Here is a 24,291-nt window from a genome sequence, read left to right on the forward strand (position 1 = left end):
AATAGGTTTGTTTGGAGAGGTGAAGGGAAGTGTTGTATGTTCAAAGCATAAACTTATAATGAATGAAATCAGAGGTCACAAAGAAAAAATTTAGAATGTCAAAAGTCTTCCAGAACAGGAAGATTGGATCTGTTCAAGGACAATAGGATGTGACAGTGGAGTGGGTGCTCCAAAAAATTAACTGGAGTTTAGCAAAAGGAGGAGGAAGACAAAGTGCTAGTAGATGTGGAAGGCACGAGCACCTTTGGAAGAGAAGCCCAGCAGGAAAGGGCAATGAGCTCAAACACTACACATGGGGGTTATGGACAATAGATATGCCACCTTCCACAAAAGGAACTTTGGGGAGATGCTTCTGAAAGGCTCAAAGGGAGACTCCTGGCCTTCATAAAGAACAAGGATGCGCTCCCAAGGCTCAGACACCTTTACGAAGTGCTGCAATGTGCAGATTCCCGAGGAAGGTCTTAATTAGTGTTGATTGAATAGCTCCGGATAAGTGCTTATCTGAATAGCTATACCGGTTACCGAACAGCTGCATCTAGCTAGCTTGGATACCTGGAGCGCTCCTGATAATCAGCTCTTCGGCACCGCAGCTGCATGTGTCGCTGTTGTGTGACAGTCACAACACTTGCAGGGAAAGCCTGTGTGTTGGGATCTCCATGTATGTGTTGACACAGTCTCACAGCCGCGACACATGCACCTGCGGTGCCTAACAGCTGATAATTGGGAGGGCTCCAGGTATCCGGGTTACCGATGCAGTTATTCGGTAAGCACTATAGCTATAAGCACTTATCCGAAGCTACAGAATTCAATCAACCCAAGTCTTAAGCTTCTTCTGAAAAGCCAGTGCACTCCAAGTATGGAAAGGGCAGAAAACTGTCCCTAGAGGAAGGAAAGACAGAGGTCCGCATCCAAACCTGACAAGGTGAAAATAAAATCCAAGGAATCGTGAAGACCATGGGATAGAAGTCCCTCTGATCACAGCAGCTGAAGGACTTCCAGGTACGTGTGTAAACCTTAGCAGATTGAGACTTACAAGTGCTCAGAAGGGGCAGGACAACAGAGTCAGATATATTGGATAGTAGAACCTTTGCTTAAATAGCCACTCCATTATACGTTACTAAGGTAAGGTGGGCTGGAGAAGGGTCTTGTAAAAAATAAGTCACGCACCAAGTGTCGAAGCATATTCCCAGAAATTACAGCAGCTGGGATGGTATCAGACACTACTTCTGTTGATTTATGACCCAAGTAAAGAGCTCTAAGGAATCCAAGACAATATGTAGAACAGAAAAATTCTCATCTCTGTAAGAGGCTTACACCAGAAAAGAATTCAGATAAATGAAGATTGACACATCTGGCACGGGGAGGGGGGAGTTGGCGGGAGCAGGCACTTTGGTGAAGATCCTGGGAGCCATTGCAAGTTGGAAGAGTAGTGCAACTAACTGGAAATTAAAAGAACTGACAGCAGAGCGTAGAAGTAACTGATGGGGTTCTGCGACTGATATGTGAAGAAACGTGTCGCATAGGTCTACTGAAGAGAGGAATTCTCCTAGCTTTACTGATGGGACCACAGATGCAAGGACTTCACACGAAATGTTCAACCCTGCACAAATCGCTTGTGTCTCTTACAGAAGGGGACTGACCAAGTCGTCCTTCTTGTGAACTGAACAGGATGGAGTAGTATCTTTTGAAATGTTCCATGTCTTGAACGGAGGATTGAGAAATAGAGTTTGAAAGGTACAAGGAGACGTTGAAGGAAAAAAAAAAAAAAAAAAAACCTGTTTGAAGCCAGGAAGGCCAATTTGATTTTGCAACATAGATACCACCTTTCTGATAGACCGTAATGCAGTGGAAAGATCACAATATTGGAGGAGGCTTATAAGGAAGGTTTAGGCTTGAATGAGGGCTGCTTGAAGGGTCAAAAGGACCTCTCGTCACCTCTGCAGGAAGAGTCACGAAAAGAGTGAAAAAAAACCATGGAGCCCCAACAACCGTGAAGAACACCACGCTTGTCCCCAGTAGTATCCTAAACAATGTCATGTAGGCGCTTTCCACAGAATAAAATGAAGGTGAAAGACTAAGCATAACATGTGGGAGAAGTGCAGGTGGAACATATCTATCCCATATCTTCTGACGTCTGCAGGGTCACAGATCGTGGGGACACTGGCACTTTACTACAGCGTAAGTGATAAGGGATGAGTGAACAGCTATGAAATGGCTTCTAAAGGGAGGTTAACTTCATTGGAGTGCACGGTGTGTACTTCCAGACATGGTGAGAATAAGGTGGGGGATAGCCAAACCACCATGGGATGGGGGGAATGTAAAAAGGAAATTACATGAACAAGACACTTGGCTAAAACTGAGCAGCTTAGTGTGAAGGGAGAGTATAGTCCATCAGGCAGAGCCAACACTTTTCCTACACAATGCTGAGCATCCAATTGGTAGGTCATACACCCATAGTGACGAGTCCCCCAATGCTATTAATGAAAGCATCAGTCAGCCATTCTAAAATGGATTATCAAAGTAAAAACACCAGCCTCATCAGGACTACAAAAAAAAAAAAAAAAAACTAATTTAATAATGTATACAATTTTTAATTGTGAAATCTGTTGACAGATCAGTATAAACCCCTAACCAATATGTGACATACACGTAAGCCATGTCAGGTGAATGTCTATGGGGCTTTTTCACCAGTCGTCACCCGCTTCTGATCGCAGAAATCAGACCCATACCTGATCGTCTCACCACTTAGATGCCTCGTGTATCTAAGTGTGCTTTAACGGGTGTAGAGATGGAACCCTTTATCACTATCACTACCCCCCCCCCCCAATCGCAATGCGATTGGCGATTGCGAAGTGCTGATGACATCATGCTAACTAATGGGTTACTGCAGCTTCGGCTTGCTATTTGAGTGCCTAAGGCATAAGCAGATTATGCTATTTTTTAACACTATTCCACTATACTGGAAACCTAAGATTAATGTGCGTTACATAAGAGTGCAGGGACGATTCAGAAGTACAGGGCCACAGCGCAGGGAAGTGCCCAGATAGGAGAAAGGGCACACATGCCATAAGGAGCAGGCTATGTATACACACGTGCAGCCATTTTTGCAGTATTTTAACTAGACAAGCCATGAAGGATTGTATATTAGTTCGGAATTACGCTGCCCACAAATCCCCAACTCAGCATAAAACACTCACCATTTCATCATATGTTCTCGGATGTTCATTTCCGTGCCAATCCAATCTATTTGGAAGAAGCTGTTAAATGGAAAGTTTGGGGGGAAAAAAAAATATTACAGTCCATTTATCACTGAAACCAACAAAGTACGTGAACACTAATGACTTAGTTAGGAGGGATAGCTAATACTAGAGAAGAGAGAGAGAGGATTCAAAAAGATTTAAATAAACTGGAGAAGTGGGCAGTAACTAACAGAATGGTTTTTAACAGGGAGAAATGCAAAGTACTACATCTGGGCAATAAAAATGAAAAAAGCATATATAGAATGGGAGGAATAGGGCTAAGTGACAGCACATGTGAAAAAGACTTGGGTATACTAATAGATCACAGACTGAATATGAGTCAACAGTGTGATGCAGCAGCAAAAAAGGCAAATGCAATTCTAGGATGTATTAACAGAAGCATACAGTCTAGATCACGTGAAGTCATTATTTCCCTCTACTCCTCTTTGGTCAGACCTCATCTGGAATATTGTGTCCAGTTTTGGGCACCACATTTTAAAAAAGACATCAACAAACTGGAGCAAGTTCAGAAAAGAGCGACCAGAATGGTGACCGGTCTGCAAACCCTGTCTTATGAGGAAAGGTTGCAGGATTTGGGAATGTTTAGTTTGCAAAAGAGAAGACTGAGAGGAGACTTAATTGCTGTCTACAAATATCTAAAGGGCTGTCACATTGTAGAAGGATCAACTTTATTCTCATTTGCACAAGGAAAGACTAGAAGCAATGGGATGAAACTGAATGGGAGGAGACACAGATTAGATATTAGAAAAAAACTTTTTGACAGTTAGAGTGATCAATGAGTGGAACAGGCTGCCACGAGAAGTGGTGAGTTCTCCTTCAATGGAAGTCTTCAAACAGAGGCTGGACAGACATCTGACTGGGATGATTTAGCGAATCCTGCTTTGAGCAGGGGTTGGACCAGATGGCCCAGGAGGTCCCTTCCAACTCTACGATTCTATGATTCTATGATTCTATGACTTACAACAAGCTTTCAGGGCATCTCATTGAGGAGAACAACAGTGTGGGGTGTAGACTAAGCTTTAGGTGCCCTCACTGGATGCACAGAGCCCAGGGATACGTTCTAAATCCCCAATGAGGACTGGTTCCCATAGTCCCTAAACGAAGAAAGAAGTTCTCTGGGCGCCAAACTGAAGAGTTATCTGCGCCATGATCAAAGGGTCATTGTCACCGAAGCACTGGCCTTAGGGCAGCGGGGTGAGCCCTTCACATGGTTTACTGGGAGGCATTTTAAGAGCAAGACACTACAGAATAAGACCCATAGTAGTCCAATATTGTCATTATCTATGGTGGCAAAAGGCATTTACCAGCCAGATATACATTATGTATGCACCTTCAGAAGGTATTGCACACCCATACCATTCTAATGAATAGGACAGAAGCATGCTCATCAGTTTTGCATGTGACCACAAGGGAACGCGATGTCATCGGGACCAATCATTGGAAAACTCTTAGCATTTTAACTGGCGTGCCATAAAAGCCTTTCATTCACTCTAGAATGACACAGTGATAAGAGCGGTACTTACATTGTGTTGATTCAATTCCTGGATCAGCATCTGGAGAGAAAACAAAGACTGTCAAACTAGTCCTGTGTATAATCACCACCACTAGTCATAAGCCAGAAGACTAACAAGGCCTATGGCCCTTTACCATTCATTGGTACTTAAAGGGTTATTCTCAAGCCATTTAAATGGAGCTTGCAAGACCTGGGCTAAAGCTGACGGCACTGCCATAGTGCACAATTCGGGCAGCTTCTGGGCCCCTGCGTTGCTCCTATGTTGCTCGCAGCGTCAAGAAGGAGTGTCCAGTTTAGACTACCGGCAAAGCGTTGATATTGGACAAACTGTGAATCAATCGTGAAAATATCAGTCTCTACCAAGAAGGACGTTGGAAGGCTGGGAATCAGCGCTCTGGAACTAAACAATAAGACAGTCCCGTTGAAGGAGTTCTCCCAACAATGGTTATATTTGAAAACTACCTGTAAAAACAAGCAATCTTATTAAAACCCCTCACTTTATTGCATTGCTTAATGCTCATTTTTTAACCGTAGTTACAGGACACCTTCCATCCCCAATAGTTGACAATCCTATTTCAGGCAAATGTTAGGCTCCATATAATGTAAGTTTTAATCAATCTTCTGATAGATCAGACACAGAAACCGTCGTCTCTGGTGTTTCCATCAAAGCCAACCACATCTTGTCATATTTATGATGATGAAAAGGCGTTTATTAAGATTAATCCAACAAGCATGTGGAGGGGTCACATCAGACTTCCAGGACATTACTAGCTTTCACAGACAATGACCCGGCCAACTTTAGTGTCCATGCTCGCCTCCGATGCTGCTGGACAGAACTGTCAGTCATCTGGAGCGTTCTACCCTCGGCAAACAAGAAGCCGGAAGGCAGAGGGGGGGGCTGATCGCGGCCGGGTGTCAGCTGATTATCTCAGCTGACACCCGGCACTGTGTGTCAGGAGCGGTCACGGACCGCCCCCGACACATTAACCCCTGGCACACTGCGATAAAACACGATCGTAGTGTACCGGGGGTTTAGGGAAGCATCGGGAGGGAGGGGACTCCCTCCGTGCTTCCCTGAGACCCCCACAGCAGCGCAATGTGCAGCGCTGCTGCGGGGGTTGCCTTCCCTGCAGATCCCCGAATCCAAAATGGCGGCGGGGACCTTCGGGGGCCTGCAGGGAGGTGGCTTCCTCATGCCTGCAAAGCGCCGGCATGAGGAAGCCTGCAGCACTGCCTGTGACAGATTGCTGATCTGTCACAGCGATCTGTCACATGACAGATCAGCAATCTGTCACATGACAGTTATGTCCCCCCTGGGACATTGAATCATAGAATCGTAGAGTTGGAAGGGACCTCCTGGGCCATCTGGTCCAACCCCCTGCTCAAAGCAGGATTCGCTAAATCATCCCAGTCAGATGTCTGTCCAGCCTCTGTTTGAAGACTTCCATTGAAGGAGAACTCACCACTTCTCGTGGCAGCCTGTTCCACTCATTGATCACTCTAACTGTCAAAAAGTTTTTTCTAATATCTAATCTGTGTCTCCTCCCATTCAGTTTCATCCCATTGCTTCTAGTCTTTCCTTGTGCAAATGAGAATAAAGTTGATCCTTCTACAATGTGACAGCCCTTTAGATATTTGTAGACAGCTATTAAGTCTCCTCTCAGTCTTCTCTTTTGCAAACTAAACATTCCCAAATCCTGCAACCTTTCCTCATAAGACAGGGTTTGCAGACCGGTCACCATTCTGGTCGCTCTTTTCTGAACTTGCTCCAGTTTGTTGATGTCTTTTTTAAAATGTGGTGCCCAAAACTGGACACAATAGTCCAGATGAGGTCTGACCAAAGAGGAGTAGAGGGAAATAATGACTTCACGTGATCTAGACTGTATGCTTCTGTTAATACATCCTAGAATTGCATTTGCCTTTTTTGCTGCTGCATCACACTGTTGACTCATTCAGTCTGTGATCTATTAGTATACCCAAGTCTTTTTCACATGTGCTGTCACTTAGCCCTCTCTCTCTCTTCTCTAGTATTAGCTATCCCTCCTAGCTTTGTGTCATCAGCAAATTTAATCAGTTTACCCTCAATTGCTTCATCTAAATCGTTGATAAAGATGTTGAACAATACAGGGCCCAGGACAGAGCCCTGTGGTACCCCACTTGAGACATTCTTCCAACTGGATGTGCAGCCATTTACGACCACTCTTTGGGTCCAATCACTAAGCCAGTTATGAATCCACCTAACAGTTGCCTTGTCCATTCCATACTTAGTCATTTTTTCAATAAGGATTGTATGAGAGACTTAGTCAAATGCTTTGCTGAAGTCAAGATATACTATATCTACAGCATTTCCTTGATCCACCCAATCAGTAATACCGTCATAGAAGGAAATTAAGTTAGTCTGACATGACTTATTAGTTACAAACCCATGCTGACTGTTTAATCACTTCATTCTTGTCCAGGTACTGACATACATGTTGTTTAATAATTTGTTCAAAGATCTTTCCTGGTATAGAAGTCAGACTCACCGGCCTATAGTTGCCTGGGTCCACCTTCTTCCCCTTTTTGAAGATAGGAAGAACATTTGCTCTTCTCCAGTCTTCTGGCACTTCTCCTGTTCTCCAAGAATTTTCAAAGATTATGGAGAGGGGTTCAAAAATTTATTCTGCTATCTCCTTCAGTACTCTGGGGTGTAATTCATCTGGACCTGGAGACTTGAATTCATTTAGGTTAGCTAAGTGTTTCCTCACCATCTTTCTGTTTATAGATATCCTGGATTCTTCTATTCCCTTAATAGGACAGTGAACAACAGTTGATGTTACATTTCCTTTCTGAGAGAAAACAGATGCAAAATAGGAATTTAAAAGTTCAGCCTTCTCAACATCCTGTCTTACCATTTCATCATTTTCATCCTGTAAAAATCCTATAGCATCTTTGACTTTTCTTTTACTTTTGACATATCCCCAAAATCCTTTATTATTGCTTTTGACATCTCTTGCAAGCCTCAATTCATTTTCAGCTTTAGATAATCTGATTTGTGCCCTGCAGGTTCTGCAGACAGCATTATATTCTTCTTTAGATATGCCTCCCTCTTTCCATTTTATAAACATTTTTTTCTTCCTTTTTAGCATGTGCTTAAGTTCTGTGTTCATCCATCCTGGTTTCCTTAAATGCTTCCTATTCTTCCCTCTTTTCGGAATTGTTAACAACTGTGCTTTGAGAATTTCATTTTTCAAGATTTCCCATCCTTCCTGGACATTTTTGTCTTTAAGGATATCCAGCCATTGGATCCCTCCAATTCTCTTTCTGAATCCCTTAAAATCTGCCTTTCTGAAATCTAACCTTGACGTCTGAGTCTTCACAGGTCTTCCGCCTCTAGTTATCCAAAATTCTAAAATAGCATGGTCGCTACCTCCTAGGGTCCCAGCCACTTTTACCTCCTCAACCATTTCCTCCCTGTTTATAAGGATTAGATCCAAGGTAGCAGTTCCCCTTGTTTTCTCCCTTACCTTTTGGAAGATAAAGTTGTCAGCAAGAGAGGATAAGAATTTCCTTGACCTGTTAGTTTTGCCTGAGAGAGATTCCCAACAAATGTCTGGATAGTTGAAATCTCCCATGACAACTATGTCATATTTTTTGGAGAACTCGGCCATTTGATGCATAAAGAGTTCATCCATATCTTCAGCTTGCACAGGCGGCCTGTAGTAAATGCCTACAATGGTGTCCTTTCCATTGTTCTGTCCTTGTATTCTTACCCAAACAGTTTCCACAGAACTCCCAGTCTCTGAAGCTTCAATCTCTGTGCAGATATACGCTTTTCTAACATACAATGCGACACCCCCTCCTCGTTTATCAAGTCTGTTTCTTGCAAATGAGTTGTATCCTTCTAGTCTTGTATTCCAATCATGTGTATTGTCCCACCAAGTTTCAGTGATTCCAATGACATCATATTTCTTTTCCTGTGTTAGTAGTTCCAATTCTCCTTGTTTGTTGCTCATGCTTTGTGCATTAGTATAGAAACATTTTAGTTTGTGATTGGTTTCTCTTTCTCCAATATTTTTATTAATTAGTTTCTTTTCTCTTTGTTCTTCCTTTCCACTTCTAATAGAGTTCTCAATAGCATTTGTCAGGTGTATGGCTTTTTCTGGCCTTTTGCTTCCCTTCCCATGTTGTTCTAGTTTAAAGCTCTCCTTACAAGTGTAGCAAGGCGACTTCCAAATACATGCTTTCCAGTCTTCGTAAGGTGCACCCCATCTCTAGCAAGTAGTCCATCGTATAAGTAGTTCACTCCGTGATCCAGAAATCCAAATCGTTGCTGACGGCACCATCGACGTAGCCAGTTGTTCACCTGCAGAATCTTATTCCACCTCCTTGTTCCATGGCCATCCACTGGGAGGATGGAAGAGAAGACCACCTGCGCTCCCAGTTCTCTCACTTTCTTGCCTAAAGGGCATGTCACACTAAGATATCGCTAGCAATATCGCTATAACTAGTGACGTTATAGCGATATTGCTAGCGATATCGCTGTGTGATACCTACGACCCGCTCCCCCGCTGGTTATTGCTGATCGCGCAAGAACGTTCAGGACTGTTTCTCGTCGTCAGCTTCCTGCGGCGCTTCCTGCTGTAACGACGAGCGACGCGTGGAGCCGGGCGGGAGGACGCAGGATCGCCGCGTCTGACAGGTAAGTAGCGACCCCCGTCCCCAGCGATGTCGCTGGTGAGATCTGCCTGTGTGGCAGCTCACTAGCGACCACTTAGCGATGCACCAGCGATCCTGACCGCGTCATATCACTGGTCGGGATCGCTGGTACATCGCTAAGTGTGACAGTACCTTAAGTCTTCAAAGTCTCTGCAGATGGTTTCCAGGTCATTTCTTGCGGTGTCATTTGTCCCCACATGTAGTAGCAGGAATGGGTAGTCATCTGTAGGTCTGAAGAGTCCTGATATCCTGTCAGACACGTTTAATTTTTGCACCTGGAAGACAGCACATTTCTCTTGAAGTTATATCTGGTCTGCAGATAGCGGCCTCTGTTCCTCTCAACAGGGAATCCCCCATGACCACCACTCTCCGTTTCTTCTTCACAACATTTTTCTTTCTCCATCCAGGAGGACTCTGAAGGCGTACAAGGTTGCTGTTTGTTGGCAAAGTCTTATCCTGATGTATTTCTTCATTGTTCTCCTGCGTGAGAGCCTGGTACTGGTTCCTGAGAAGTATGGGTGCTGACTGCCTCCTGATCCTCCTGCTTCTCTGGGTCACATGTCTCCATTCCTCTGTTTCTTCAGGTGCACTTCGAATTTCTTCTCTTTCTGTAACATGAAGAGATAATTCTGCTCTGTCCAAGAACTCTTCACCTTCCTTAATGATCTTCAACGTAGCTAACCTCTCTTCGAGATTTTGCAACTTTTCCTCCAACAGGGACACAAGCTTGCATTTGTGGCATGTGAAGTTTGGCTTTTCCACTGGTAAGTCTGTGAACATGTAGCAAGAAATGCAGCTCACCAAATGGCTCCTGGCCTCTTCCATCTTGAGATTTCTTAAAAACGATGAAAGATGAGCCAAAATTCTATCGGCGCGCGGTTTTCCGATTTCCTCTTTTCAGCTGCAACGGCCAAAACCCAGTGATGGTTGAGCTCGCGGAGACTCTTCACTTATCCCAGAAGGCACTGGGAATATGCAAATGATCTCCTCAAGACTCTTCCCCTGGTTTATTATAATAAAGGTTAAAAAAAAAAAGTGTAAAAATAATTTATATAAAAAAAAAACAAAATATTCCCTAATATTCATTTTTAGAAAATTAAAAAAAAAACAAAATAAAAGTACACATTTGGTATCGCCGCGTCTGTAACGACCCGCCCTATATAACTGTCCCACTAGTTAACCCCTTTATTGAACCCCTTAAAAATTAAAAATAAAAAACAAAGCAAAAAATAAAGCTTTATCATACCGCCGAACGAAAACTGCAATAACGCGCGATCAAAAAGACGGATATAAATAACCATGGTACTGCTGGTTACCAGGGCTAGGGCGCTCCTTCCCTTCCGAGCTCTGCCATGCGCCCAAACAGTGGTTCCCCCCCACATATCAGGTATCGGTGTACTCAGGACAAATTGCACAATAACTTTTGCAGTCCAATTTCTCCTGTTACCTTTGGCAAAATAAAAAATTGAACCTGAAGTAATTTTTTTGTGAAAAAGAGTTAAAATGTTCATTTTTTTAAACATTCAAAAAATTCCTGTGAAGCACCTGAAGGGTTAAAGGGTTAATAAACGTCTTGAATCTGGTTTTGAGCACCTTGAGGGGTGCAGTTTTTAGAATGGTGTGACTTTTGGGTATTTTCTATCATATAGACCCCTCAAAGTGACTTCAAATGTGATGTGGTCCGTAAAAATAAAATGGTGTTGTAAAAATGAGAAATCGCTGGTCAACTTTTAACCCTTCTAACTTCCTAATAAAAAAAAAAAAAATTTTGGTTCCCAAATTGTGCTGATGTAAAGTAAACATGTGGGAAATGTTAGTTAAGTTTTTTGTGTGCCGTATCTCTGATTTAAGAGCATAAAAATTCAAAGTTGGAAAGTTGCGAAATTTTCAAAATTTTCACCAAATTTCCGTTTTTTTTCACAAATAAACGCAAGTTACATTAATGAAATTTTACCACTAACATGAAGTACAATATATCACGAGAAAACAGTGACAGAATCACCGGGATCCATGGATTCGTTCCAGAGTTATTACCTCATAAAGGGACAGTGGTCAGAATTGTAAAAATTGGCCCGGTCATGAACGTGCAAACCTCCCTTGGTAGTAAAGGAGTTCAATAACATTTACCTCATGTCTGCTTTACATCAGCACCATCTTTGAAAAATAATTTTATTTTGTTAGGATGTTAGAAGGTTTACAAATTGTAGCAGCAATTTTTCATTATTTGTCCAATGAAATTTACAAAACTTATTTTTCAGGGATCTATTCAGTTTTGCAGTGACATAGGCAGACCTATACGTCGTAAAATCCCCAGAAGTGAGACCATTTTAAAAACAGCGCCCCCTCAACGTATTCATAATTGCTGTCAGGTTGTTTATTAACCATTCAGCTGCTTTTCAAAGTGTCATGACAGGAAGGAAAAATTTAAAATTTTTACCACCTCAATGTTGCCAACTTCAGAATTGACCGCTATAGCCGGCAGATTCTAAGGCCGTGATTTGGCCATGAATTGCCATGGCAAACATCAGGACCACACAATCATGATCTCAAAAAGGATTCCAAAAAAAGGATTCCAAAAAGTAAAGAGAAGCATATGCTAAGGAGAGTAAAACTAATCCCAAGCTGTTCTTCAACTATATCAATAGTAAAAGAATCATAAGTGAAAGTGTAGGCCCATTAAAAAAAATTGTGAGGAAAGTATGGTTGTAGATGGAGGAAAAATCTAATATATTAAACACCTTCACCACGGTATTCGCAGTGGAAAATGAAATGCTAGGTGAAATGCCGAGAGACAAAGAAAACCCCTATATTAAGGGTCACCAATCTAACCCAAGAAGAGGTGCAAATCCGGCAAAATAAGATTAAAGTAGATAAATCTCCCGGTCCGGATGGCATACACCCACGAGTACTAAGAGAACTAAGTAATGTAATAGACAAACCATTATTTCTTATATTTAGAGACTCTATAGCGACGGGGTCTGTTCCACAGGACTGGCGCATAGCAAATGTGGTACCAATATTCAAAAAGGGCTCTAAAAGTGACCCTGGAAATTATAGGCCAGTAAGTCTAACCTCTATTGTTGGTGAGATATGTGAAGGGTTTCTGAGGGATGTTATTCTGGATTATCTCAATGAGAATAACTGTGTGACTCCATATCAGCCTGGGTTTATGAGGAATCGCTCCTGTCAAACCAATCTAATCAGCTTTTATGAAGAGGTAAGCTATAGACTGGACCAAGGTGAGTCATTGGATGTGGTATATCTTGATTTTTCCAAAGCGTTTGATACCGTGACACACAAGAGGTTGGTACACAAAATGAGGATGCTGGGTCTGGGGGAAATGTGTGTAAATGGGTAAGTAACTGGCTGAGTGATAGAAAGTAGAGGGTGGTTATAAATGGTATATTCTCTAACTGGGTCGCTGTGACCAGTGGGGACCGCAGGGGTCGGTGTTGGGACCTCTTCTCTTCAACATATTTATTAATGATCTGGTAGAAGGTTTACACTGTAAAATATCGATATTTGCAGATGATACAAAACTATGTAAAGCAGTCAGTAAAAGAGAAGATAGTATTCTGCTACAGATGGATCTGGATAAGTTGGGAACTTGGGCCGAAAGGTGGCAGATGGGGTATAACAATGATACATGTAAGGTTATACACATGGGAAGAAGGAATCAATACCACTATTACACACTGAACGGTAAACCACTGGGTAAATCTGACATGGAGAAGGACTTGGGGATCCTAGTTAATGATAAATTTACCTAGAGCAGCCAGTGCCAGGCAGCGGCTGCCAAGGCAAACAGGATCATGGGTTGCATTAAAAGAGGTCTGGATACACATGGTGAGAGCATTATACTGCCTCTGTACAAATCCCTGGTTAGACCACACATGGAGTACTGTGTACAGTTTTGAGCACCGGTGCTCAGGAAGGATATAATGAAACTAGAGCGGGTACAAAGGAGGGCAACAAAATTAATAAAGGGGATGGGGGAACTACAATACCCAGAGAGATTAGCAAAATTAGGATTATTTAGTCTAGAAAAAAGATGACTGAGGGGCGATCTAATAACCATGTATAAGTATATAAGGGGACAAGACAAATCTCTCTGAGGATCTGTTTATACCAAGGAAGGTGACGGTCACAAGGGGGCATTCTCGGCGTCAGGAGGAGAGAAGGTTTCTCCACCAACATAGAAGAGGATTCTTTACTGTTAGGGCAGTGAGAATCTGGAATTCCCTGCCTGAGGAGGTGATGATGGCGAACTCAGTCGAAGGGTTCAAGAGAGGCCTGGATGTCTTCCTGGAGCGTAACAATATTGTATCTTACAGTTATTCTTAGGTTCTTTAGAAGGACGTAGATCTGGGGATTTATTCTGACAATTTTATACGCTGAACTGGATGGACTAATGTCTTTTTTCGGCCTTACTATGTTACTATGTAAGGTGCCGATGGGGTGAAGAGGTAGCCTCCCCCACACTGTTAACCATTTAGATGCCATAGCCACTGTTGACAGTAGCATATAAGGGGTTAAAAAACCATGATTGGTGCCAACACTAATCAATGCTGATACAGCATGGTGTCAGCTGTAGTGTACAGTCGACAGCTGCTGCATTTTCACTCGTCAGGGGATGATATTGTCTGATATGCGAGGTCTGTTAAAAAAGATGTATTGATGGTCACTAAGGGGTTTAAAGGGGATGTTGATGACTTCTAAAACTAATAGATTGGTCATTTATATCAGATTGGAGAGCGGTCCGACAACCGGCACCCTAAGTGACCAGCTGTCCCCACTGAGGTCCATGCACTGCGCAGTAACCGCTCTCTCCTCACATTGAAGTGTATGTGTTCCCAGAACAATCGAGCCAGGAAGGTGCACATTATATACACACACACAAAAGGGTTGTCCACAACACACTGTATAAGTTAAAGGAAATCTGTCACCCTTTTTTTTGCCCTATCAGCTGCCGGCACAGACATCGGGGGCTTATCTACAGCATTCTGTAATGCTGTAGATAAGCCCTGATGTAACCTGAAAGAGAAGAAAAACACGTTCTATTATACTCACCGGGGTGGGCGATTCGGTCCGGTGGGCGTTGCGGTCCGGTGCCTCCCTTCTTCGTGCGATGACGTCCTCTTCTCCCGTCCTGTAATGGCTCAGGCGCATTGCTCTACCCAGAGCAGAGCAGAATTCTGCAGTGCGCAGGCGCCAGACCTCTTCCGACACCTGGGCACTGCAGGACTCAGCTCTGCCCTCAACAGGGCAGAGCAGTGCCCTTGCGCCAGAACCATTACAGGACGGGAGAAGAGGACGTCATCGCATGAAGAAGGGAGGCGCCGGACGGGACGGTGACACCCATCAGACCGGACCGCCCACCTCGGTGAGTATAATATAACGTGTTTTTCTTCTCTTTCAGGTTACATCGGGGGCTTATCTACAGCATTACAGAATGCATTACAGAATGCTGTAGATAAGCCCCTGATGTCTATGTCGGCAGCTGAGAGGCCAAAAAAAGGGTGACAGATTCCCTTTAAGGGTAACAATAGACTTATGGGGCCGCAAAAATTCCACGGTGCGCCGTGTGCCGTACGGCCATTTTTGCGGCCGTGATAAAAGATCGAGCTTGCGCGATCTTTTTCACGGCATACAGACACAGCCCTCATTGAAATTCAATGGAGCCGCAAAAACAAACTTCACCGTGACTTACGGTTTTGCAGAACACCGTTTTTTTTTCCAATACTATTTACATAGTATAGGAAAAATGTACAACAGTGAACCGCAAGCTTTTTTGCGGTCCGTTATGGCGGCAGACCGCAAAAAAAGCGGCGATACGGACCACAAAATCGGGCCACAAAAAAAGTTAAGTGTAAAAGTAGCCTTAGCCACAAAAGTCTGCAGTAGGCAAAATATTCCATCAAGAGCCACGTACCTGTGCAGATTTACCACAAGGTCCGTTCGAGAGAAATCGAGCAATTAAGAAGTACAGTTCTGCAATGAAAGAAAAAAAAATGAAATCATCAGATGCTGCTAATAAACAATTCATACAATAGCTAAAAAATAGGAGATAAAAGTGACATCACACAGTAATACCCAGAACATCATCATCAGGACTAAAAGAGCAATCTTCACTGCAGTGCAAAGGTACGAGGGGGCGCCACCGCAGACTGCTTGTAAAACCCCCTTACAATCTGCAATTTATCACCTCCTGATTTATAATTAGCATGGTGCCACAATGACTTTCCATTCATTGTCTACCTGCATTGCTACGGGTGATTGACAGATGTCTGTATGGGAGAGATCGGCCATTCCTCTATCTCAGCGCTGGGAGCAGATGGCCGAGGCTGGAGCTGGACAACTCTTCTAAAGGTACTGTCACACTTAGCGAAGTACCAGCGATCCCGACCAGCGATATGACGCGGTCAGGATCGCTGGTGCATCGCTAAGTGGTCGCTAGTGAGCTGCCACACAGGCAGATCTCACCAGCGACATCGCTGGGGACGGGGGTCGCTACTTACCTGTCACACCAGGCGATCCTGCGTCCTCCCGCCCGGCTCCACGCGTCGCTCGTCGTCACAGCAGGAAGCGCCACAGGAAGCTGACGACGAGAAACAGTCCTGGACGTTCTCGCGCGATCAGCGATAACCAGCGAGGGAGCCGGTCGTAGGTAAGTATCAGACACAGAGATATCGCTAGCAATGTCGCTATAACGTCACTAGTTATAGCGATATTGCTAGCGATATCTCTTAGTGTGACATGCCCTTTAGTCTATGATTTTGGATCTTTAAAGTCTATCTCTCTGGCTGCAATCATACAGCCAGGACGATAAGTTGCTTTTAATATTGGATCTTATTACCCATGTATCACTGCACACAATGAAAAACACTCCTGCCTTATATTTATGTTTAAGTATTGGGGGTCATGTGGTAAGGACTATCCAGTAATATTACGTGTCAAGCACTGTACTTTGTTGTGATGATAGCGTAGCTCATAGAAGTCTATGGCAATATGGAGAGAGGAAGGTAAGAGGAAGAAACATTTGTGTGCAAGTTTTTAATATCTAGAGCTGGAATCACAGCTACACTGCTGTATAATGTTTTCCATTCTTCTGGTCAACATTTCCTTTATAGAGACAGGGGAGCAGGAATCTTTCACGTCTACAATGTGAGGTGTCTAGGATTAGCTGAGCTGAATATCTCCCACTATGGACTGAACTGACAATTTTTCACTATTGCTGAAAAGTTATCTGAAACATTATGTACACCAATATGTCGGTTCTATTGACGTCTTCTGAACAAGCTATTATCTGACTACCACAATCAGCAGCCTACAGTAAAGAGCATCCCTGTTCAATGGGAAGAATAGGGCCAAACAAGGAAGCCGAAAATGTGCATCCGAGAGAAGTCTGCAATCAATGGTTTCTGCCACCTTGTATAGATAAGGCAAGCCAAGATCACATTTGGCAGTGCAGGTAACTATCCTGTAAGTCCAAATTTCAAGAATTTCACTGTACAGATTACTTGCGTGTTTAGGTCAGGATTCATTCTTATGGTGTTTTTCTTCTTCCCTTACATGCAATAAGCCCTGACAGGCCAGAGGCTATGTGCCCACGGTGCGTGTTAAAACGCACACCAAAAACCGGACTCCTTCCCAGAAATCGCGCGTTTTTTCCGCGCGATTTTACCGCGATTATGATCGCGATTTTGCCGCGATTTTCGTGTGCGATATTCAAGCACTTTCCAAGCGATTTGAAGCATCGCTTGGAAAGTGATTGACAAGTTGGTCACACTCGTCAAACATAGTGTTTGACAAGTGTGACCAGGTTTTTACTATTGAGGCCGCCTATGCAGCATCAATAGTAAAAGATAGAATGTTAAAACACTAAAAAAAATTAAAATCGGTGTATATTTACCTTCTGGCGTCCGCGCTGCATTCCCAGCCTCAGCGTTCCCAGTAATGCCTTGCGAGACCTGTGATGACGTAGTCTCGCGTTGCTATAGCGATCTCGCGAGACCACGTCATCACTGGACCGTGCCGCAAGGCATTACTGGGAACGCTTAGGCCGGGAATGCATCGCGGGACGCCGGAAGGTAAATATACCCCGATTTTTTTTTTATTCTTTTCTTTTTACAGGGGTATGGTACCCAGGGCCTGGAGGACAGTCTCCTCTCCTCCACACCGTGGGTACCAACCGCACATGAGACGCTTCACTTCCCGCATGGTGGGCATAGCCACATGCGGGAAGTAAGAGATTCTCATGCATTCCTATGGGTGCGGAATCGCGGTAATTCTTTGCGATTCCGCACAAAAGAATGATCATGCTGCGATTTTTTCCGCGATGCGACTCCTACGCGGAAAAAAGCGCAGCATTAGCACATCATGTGCGGAATGCCATAGGAATGCATGGGGGGGCGTTGTGTACACGATTTTTAAACGTTTTCGCTGCGTTTTCGCGCCGAAAATCGCGGCAAAAACGCTTAAAAATCGCTACGTGGGCACACAGCCTTAAGTAACAAACCAGTGGGTTACTCAAACAAGATATAAGTCAGCATCCGCAGGAGATAATTACCTACTATTTATTTTTGTCAGATATTGCCACTTTCTACCTCCGCTCCATTAGGGCAGAGCTATGATCTGTGACTACAGATTACTTTGTTTGAAGGGTAGTCTGAGGCAGACCCCCTCACTAGTTATATTAAACAACCAGGTAGGAAAATACGATCATTGGGTCAGTCCTGCACAAACTCAGGGGAAGGAGTCGTATTATGGGGGAAGATCATTTAAAAATGTACGGTAGTCAGGAGGCAATGAAGACTTTTTTTCATTTTTAAAGCTATTGCCTCTTGGACAAATTCCATCAAATCTGGTTTGGGATTTTTAGGGACATGCTTTTATTTATTACTTGGTCACTCAAATAAAAGTAACAAACCAGTGGGGTAAAAAAAAACACCACCTAATAATGTAATCATCTCAGGTGTGAGTGAAAGGCACATCTACACTCGCCGATAATCCATCAGATTGTAACACCCCATCGTTCACAATAATTATACAATAAGAAAGAGTTAGGCAATATTGATGCGTGAACCTGCTGGGATAAGGTGTTATTTGAGCATGCTCGTGTGCTAACCAAGTGTCTTCTGTGTGCTTGGATAATACGTTACAGTCCCCGTGGCTGTTCGACAACCTTAAACACTTGTAGGGATCGCCTAACAAACAGGCAATCCCTGCATGTTAGGCGATCACTACAAGTATGAAGGCTGTCAAATAGCTGTGAGACATGTAGCCGAGGGGACTTGAACGTATTATTCCAGCATGCTGAAGTCACCCAGTTTGCACCCGAGCATGCTAAGATAACACCTTACCAAACCACGCTCGCTCATCCAAAAACAATCGCTTGTAGTGCATAAAATCAAAAAGGTGAGCAAAGATATTCCCGTTCATCTTTTGAAGTTCATGTGACGTAAATTGAGATCGATAGCTCAACAATTAGATCGACAAAGAAGTGGACCGATCACTACTCAAGCATTTCTTTCACTATACTCGTCCTCCGTACTATTGACCGCCTCGATTTGATGCCATTAGACCACACTAACGTGAATAAACTGATAAAAAAAATCAGGAAGGCTCATACTATTAGGCCTCTTTCACACTTCCGTTTTTGACCATCAGTCAAAATCCGCCAGTTTTTGAAAAAACGGATCCGCCATTTTTTTGGCGGATCCGTTTTTTCCCCATTGAGTTGCATTACCGGCAGATCTTGACAGATGGCCATTCGTTGGATCCGTTTTTTTGCGGATCCGCTAAAATGTTTCCGTCCGCCGGCATGCCTGGACAGACCCTGCAACGTTTTTTTTGGCAGTAGGATCCGCATTTTTCAGTGCGTATGCCCGGAAAAAGGAAGTCAGCCGGGGAATTAACCCTGAAATCCTTTCTGGTGGTGGAAAAAAAAAAAAATCTCTCTCTCTCTCTCCTTCCCGGACTGCGGTTCCTTTAAAATTCTGCATTCAACAGATCCGTCAAAAAAACGGTCAGGTGGCATCCGTTTGCATCAGTTAAAAACGGATCAACTTTCTACCATTTTGGCGGATTTTAACTGACAAGCAAAAACGGAAGTGTGAAAGAGTCCTTAACAGCCAAAACAATAAACAAATACAATGAGGCTGTGTGCACACGCTGCGGATTTTGCTGCGGTTCCGCAGCGGTTTTGGCCGCTGCGGACCCGCAGCAGTTTCTGCTGCGGTGTACAGTACCATGATTCCCTATGGGAATCAAAAACCGCAATGCAGATGGTGCGGAATTTTCCGAGCGGGATTATCTGCGGTTTTCAATCCGCAGAAAGAAATGACATGTCAATTCTTTCTGCGGATTCCCCTGCGGTTTGCCATCTCCTCCATTGAGGAGATGGCAAACCGCAGGGCAAAACCGCAGAGCAATCCGCAGGTCTTTTAACCTGCGGTTTCACCTGCGGATTTTACAAAATCCGCACCTAATCCGCAGCGTGTGCACACAGCCTTACGGTAGTCTGATTTTGACATTTCATTTTATGTTAGAATGCATTTATACACATACTTTCCATTTTGACAATATTCTTCTGTTCCCGGTCTCCGGAATTAAACTCCTCTTCTAGCATTTCCAGCAGCAGGGAACAAAACAACCTGGGAGAAATGGTTCTGGTAAAATGTGTGCTGGAGCAGAAATCTCTTACCAAATTGTAACAATCGCAAGAAAACATTTCACATCAGACACTGAACCCCAAGTCCTATACAATGTAAGAGAAAGATAGAAGTCCCCAAAAAATCGTCACACCAGAGGTTAAAGGGAATCTGTCACCTTTTTTTGGCCTATGAGCTGCCGGCATTGACATCAAGGGGCTTATCTACAGCATTCTGTAATGCAGTGTCTATTTTTTATAGACAATGGTTGTTAATATTTATATCGATTGAGTAATTAGAGTTGAGCGAAACGGGTCGAAAAATTTCAAAAGTCGCCGACTTTTGGCAAAGTCGGGTTTCATGAAACGAAACCCGACCCTAGGATGAGGTCGGCCACGAGGTCGGCGACTTACGCGCCAAAGTCGCGTTTCAAAAGTTTGTTTTGCGCTCTTTTTCAGCCAATCAGGATCCACGGACACTGTGGGCAACGTGATGACATAGGCAGGGGTCACCACCATCTTTCAGAAGGGCATGCAAGTGATTGGCTTGCTTCGGTGGGCGTCACAGGGGGTATATAAGGGCGTGCACGCCGACCGCCATCTTACTTCTGCCGATCTCAGTATAGGGAGAGGTTGCTGCTGATTCTGTAGGGAGAGCGTTAGGCAGGGAAGAAGACAAAAAAACTGCTTCTGCTGCTAGCGATTTGGCCTGCACAACACACCAGTCACTGTGTGTGCAGTGCAAGGGGAGGCTATATAGTGGTGTTGGTTGTTGGGCTGCCTTCTAAGGCTTCCTGACATTCCTGCATTGCTGTTTACCCACTGCTCCGCAAACTGCTTTTTTAAAAGCAATCCCAATTTTTTTTTTTTGTCCTGCTAAGAAGACAAAAAAACTGCTTCTGCTGCTAGCGATTTGGCCTGCACAACACACCAGTCACTGTGTGTGCAGTGCAAGGGGAGGCTATATAGTGGTGTATCAGTGGTGTTGGTTGTTGGGCTGCCTTTTAAGGCTTCCTGACAGGCTGGCATTGCTGTTTACCCACTGCTCCGCAAACTGCTTTTTTAAAAGCAATCCAATCTCCCTTATCCTCTAGTCACTTTTGTCACAGCTGTGCCATCGAGCCTGTGACATAGCGCTCAGATATCAGTGGGCCTCACACAATCCAAAAGTGTCCAGTGTCCACAAGTGTGTGCAGAAATTCAAAATCTCCCTTATCCTCTAGTCACTTTGGTCACAGCTGTGCCATCGAGCCTGTCACATAGCGCTCAGATATTCATTGGGCCTCACACAATCCAAAAGTGTCCAGTGTCCACAAGTGTGCAGAAATTCAAAATCTCCCTTATCCTCTAGTCACTTTGGTCACAGCTGTGCCATCGAGCCTGTCACATAGCGCTCAGATATTCATTGGGCCTCACACAATCCAAAAGTGTCCAGTGTCCACAAGTGTGTGCAGAAATTCAAAATCTCCCTTATCCTCTAGTCACTTTGGTCACAGATAGAGTTGAGCGACTTTGGTCGGATCGGGTTTCATGAAACAAAATTTGTTTCATATGAAACTCGTCCGACTAGGGCAAAAAAAGTCAGTTTCGTCCGAAACCCGACCCCAATGCAAGTCAATGGGGAATAAAAGTCGGCATTGAGTGGATGAATTTCATCCGCTCAATGCCGACTTTTATTTCCCATTGACTTGCATTGGGGTCGGGTTTCGGACGAAACTGACTTTTTTTGCCCTAGTCGGACGAGTTTCATATGAAACAAATTTTGTTTCATGAAACCCGATCCGACCAAAGTCGCTCAACTCTAGTCACAGCTGTGCCATCGAGCCTGTGACATAGCGCTCAGATATCAGTGGCCCTCACACAATCCAAAAGTGTCCAGTGTCCACAAGTGTCTGCAGAAATTCAAAATCTCCCCTGTCCTATAGACACCTTGTACCTTGTTTTACATTACTATATAGTTTGTTGGATTTTGTCTACATTTCTACCAAAAATGAGGAAGGCTGGTGGAAGAGGCCGTGGAATTGGGCGGGGGTTGGCAGCTGGTAATGATGGTGTTGGTGGTGGATCTGATGGTAGTGGCAAGAGCAAAATAGGACCGAATGCAGGAGGTGTTGAGCCTGCGTCATCGTCTGGCTACATAAGGCCTCGAACGCTTAGTTTTCTAGGAGTTGGCAAACCGCTTTTAAAGCCAGAGCATCAGGAAAAAGTTTTGTCTTACATTGCTGACTCAGCCTCCAGCTCTATCGCCTCCTCTTCTTCAGTTGTAAAAAGTAAAAGCACTGAGTCGTCATTGGAGGCTCATGTTCATGAACCACACCTTTCCTTGTGTCCTTCACCCCAACCAAGACTGAAGGATGACGCAGGCCATACTACTGATTACTCCATGGAGCTGTTTTCACATACCATGCCTGGATTATCAAGTCAAATGGTGAATTACCCAGGCCAAGATGAATCTGACATGGAGTGCACTGATGCACAGCCGCTGATGGATGATTCTGCTGGTACATTCACTCAGAGCACTACATTGTCCTCGCAGTGTACAGAGCCAGATTCTGACCCTGATGAGACTCAGGTGCCCCTTCCCGCACACTATACCACCATACACGGTGACACAGAGGAAGGTGCACATGACATAGAAGAGGAGGTGATGGATGACCCAGTTGTTGACCCAGATTGGCATCCATTGGGGGAAGAGGGTGCTGCTTCCAATAGCTCAGATGAGGAGCATCCACAGCAGACATCAACATCGCAACAGCTGTTATCAGGCAGGCCCGGAGCACTCCAAAGACAGGTTCCAAACATCAAAAGAGTTGCTGGACAGCTTGTCCAGAGGGTCAAAAGATCACAGCGTGCTAGGCCGCAAAATGTCTGCCAAAGTAGGAAGAGTGCAGTGTGGCACTTTTTTGACCAAAATCCTCATGATCAGGCCAAGGTTATCTGTAAGAAGTGCGCAAAGACCTTTAGCTGAGGGAAAAATCTGAAAAATTTGAATACCAGTTGCATGCTTAGACATTTAACCAGCATGCACTTGCAAGCGTGGACACAACACCAAACCTCAAGTGCCACATGTGCAACTGATCACAACGAAGGTAGTCAGCAACGCTACATTGTTTCCCCCACTGTAAGCCCACCGGTTAGCACAGCAGCAAATGTTGAGGTGTCGTTGCAAGGCCACAGCAGTCAGGGAATCCCACTGTTATATCAACGAAAGACTGATTCTAGGCCATCAGAAAGAACACCAACTCCATCACCATCATCAACCCTCTCTCAGTCCGCCCTGTCCACCGCTACTTCCACCATATGCAGCTCTCAAGTCCAGCTCACCCTCCCAGACACTATGAGTAGGTCAAGAAAGTACTCAGTCTCTCATCCGCGTACACTGGGTTTGAACGCCCACATTGCCAAACTAATCTCGTTTGAGATGATGCCCTTTCGGTTGGTGGAAAGCACAGCTTTCCGCGAACTCATGGCCTATGCAGTACCACGCTATGACCTACCCAGTCGCCACTTCTTCTCTCGCAAAGCCATCCCAGCCCTCCACCATCATGTGAAAGACCGCATTGTCCATGCACTCAAGCAGTCAGTGAGCGGAAAGGTGCACCTCACAACTGATGCATGGTCCAGTCGGCATGGCCAGGGCCGTTACGTGTCCATCACTGCGCACTAGCTTAATGTGGTGGATGCAGGGTCCACAGGGGACAGCGGTGGTGGGACAGTGCTGCCTAGCCCACGGTATAGGAAACAGTTGGCTGTAGGCGTTCGACCCTCCTCCTCCTCCTCCAGAAGCGAAAGCTCGTCCACAGAGCGCAGTCGTACGAGCACTCCATCTGCAGCTGCCACTGTTGCACACGATGTGTCCCCCTATCGAGCAGCTAGTGGAAAGCGTCAGCAGGCTGTGTTGCAGATGATGTGTTTGGGCGACAGACACCGCCGAGGTGCTGGCCGAGTACTTGAAGCGACAAACTGAGTCATGGCTGGGCAGTGTACATCTTGAGGCAGGCAAGGTAGTTAGTGATAACGGCCGTAATTTTGTGGCAGCCATAGCCCTTTCAAAACTCAGCCACATACCTTGCTTGGCTCACACCTTGAACCTGGTGGTGCAGTGCTTCCTCAAAAATTATCCGGAGTTAACAGCCCTGCTCCAGAAGGTGCGAAGACTGTGCGCACAC

At 44.5% G+C, this 24,291-nt stretch overlaps 1 protein-coding gene across 4 annotated transcripts in view; it reads right to left on the reverse strand.

Annotated features, from left to right (window-relative positions):
• BRWD1 (bromodomain and WD repeat domain containing 1) overlaps nt 1–24,291 on the reverse strand; it is a 184,399-nt gene that overhangs the window by 146,354 nt on the left and 13,754 nt on the right. Inside the window, exons 2-5 of one of the 4 annotated variants that reach the window (XM_073584684.1) lie at nt 20,041–20,126; nt 15,404–15,462; nt 4,784–4,813; nt 3,198–3,257 (exon numbers count right to left, since the gene is read on the reverse strand). In XM_073584684.1, coding sequence (XP_073440785.1) covers nt 3,198–3,257; nt 4,784–4,813; nt 15,404–15,462; nt 20,041–20,126 — 235 coding nt within the window. The remainder of the gene's footprint in view (nt 1–3,197; nt 3,258–4,783; nt 4,814–15,403; nt 15,463–20,040; nt 20,127–24,291) is intronic. The other 3 variants (XM_073584686.1, XM_073584685.1, XM_073584687.1) reach the window with 3 other exon arrangements.

The sequence above is a fragment of the Dendrobates tinctorius genome, unplaced genomic scaffold, assembly GCF_039654945.1.
Source record: "Dendrobates tinctorius isolate UK_male_01 unplaced genomic scaffold, ASM3965494v1 ptg000084l, whole genome shotgun sequence".
Taxonomy (NCBI): domain Eukaryota; kingdom Metazoa; phylum Chordata; class Amphibia; order Anura; family Dendrobatidae; genus Dendrobates; species Dendrobates tinctorius.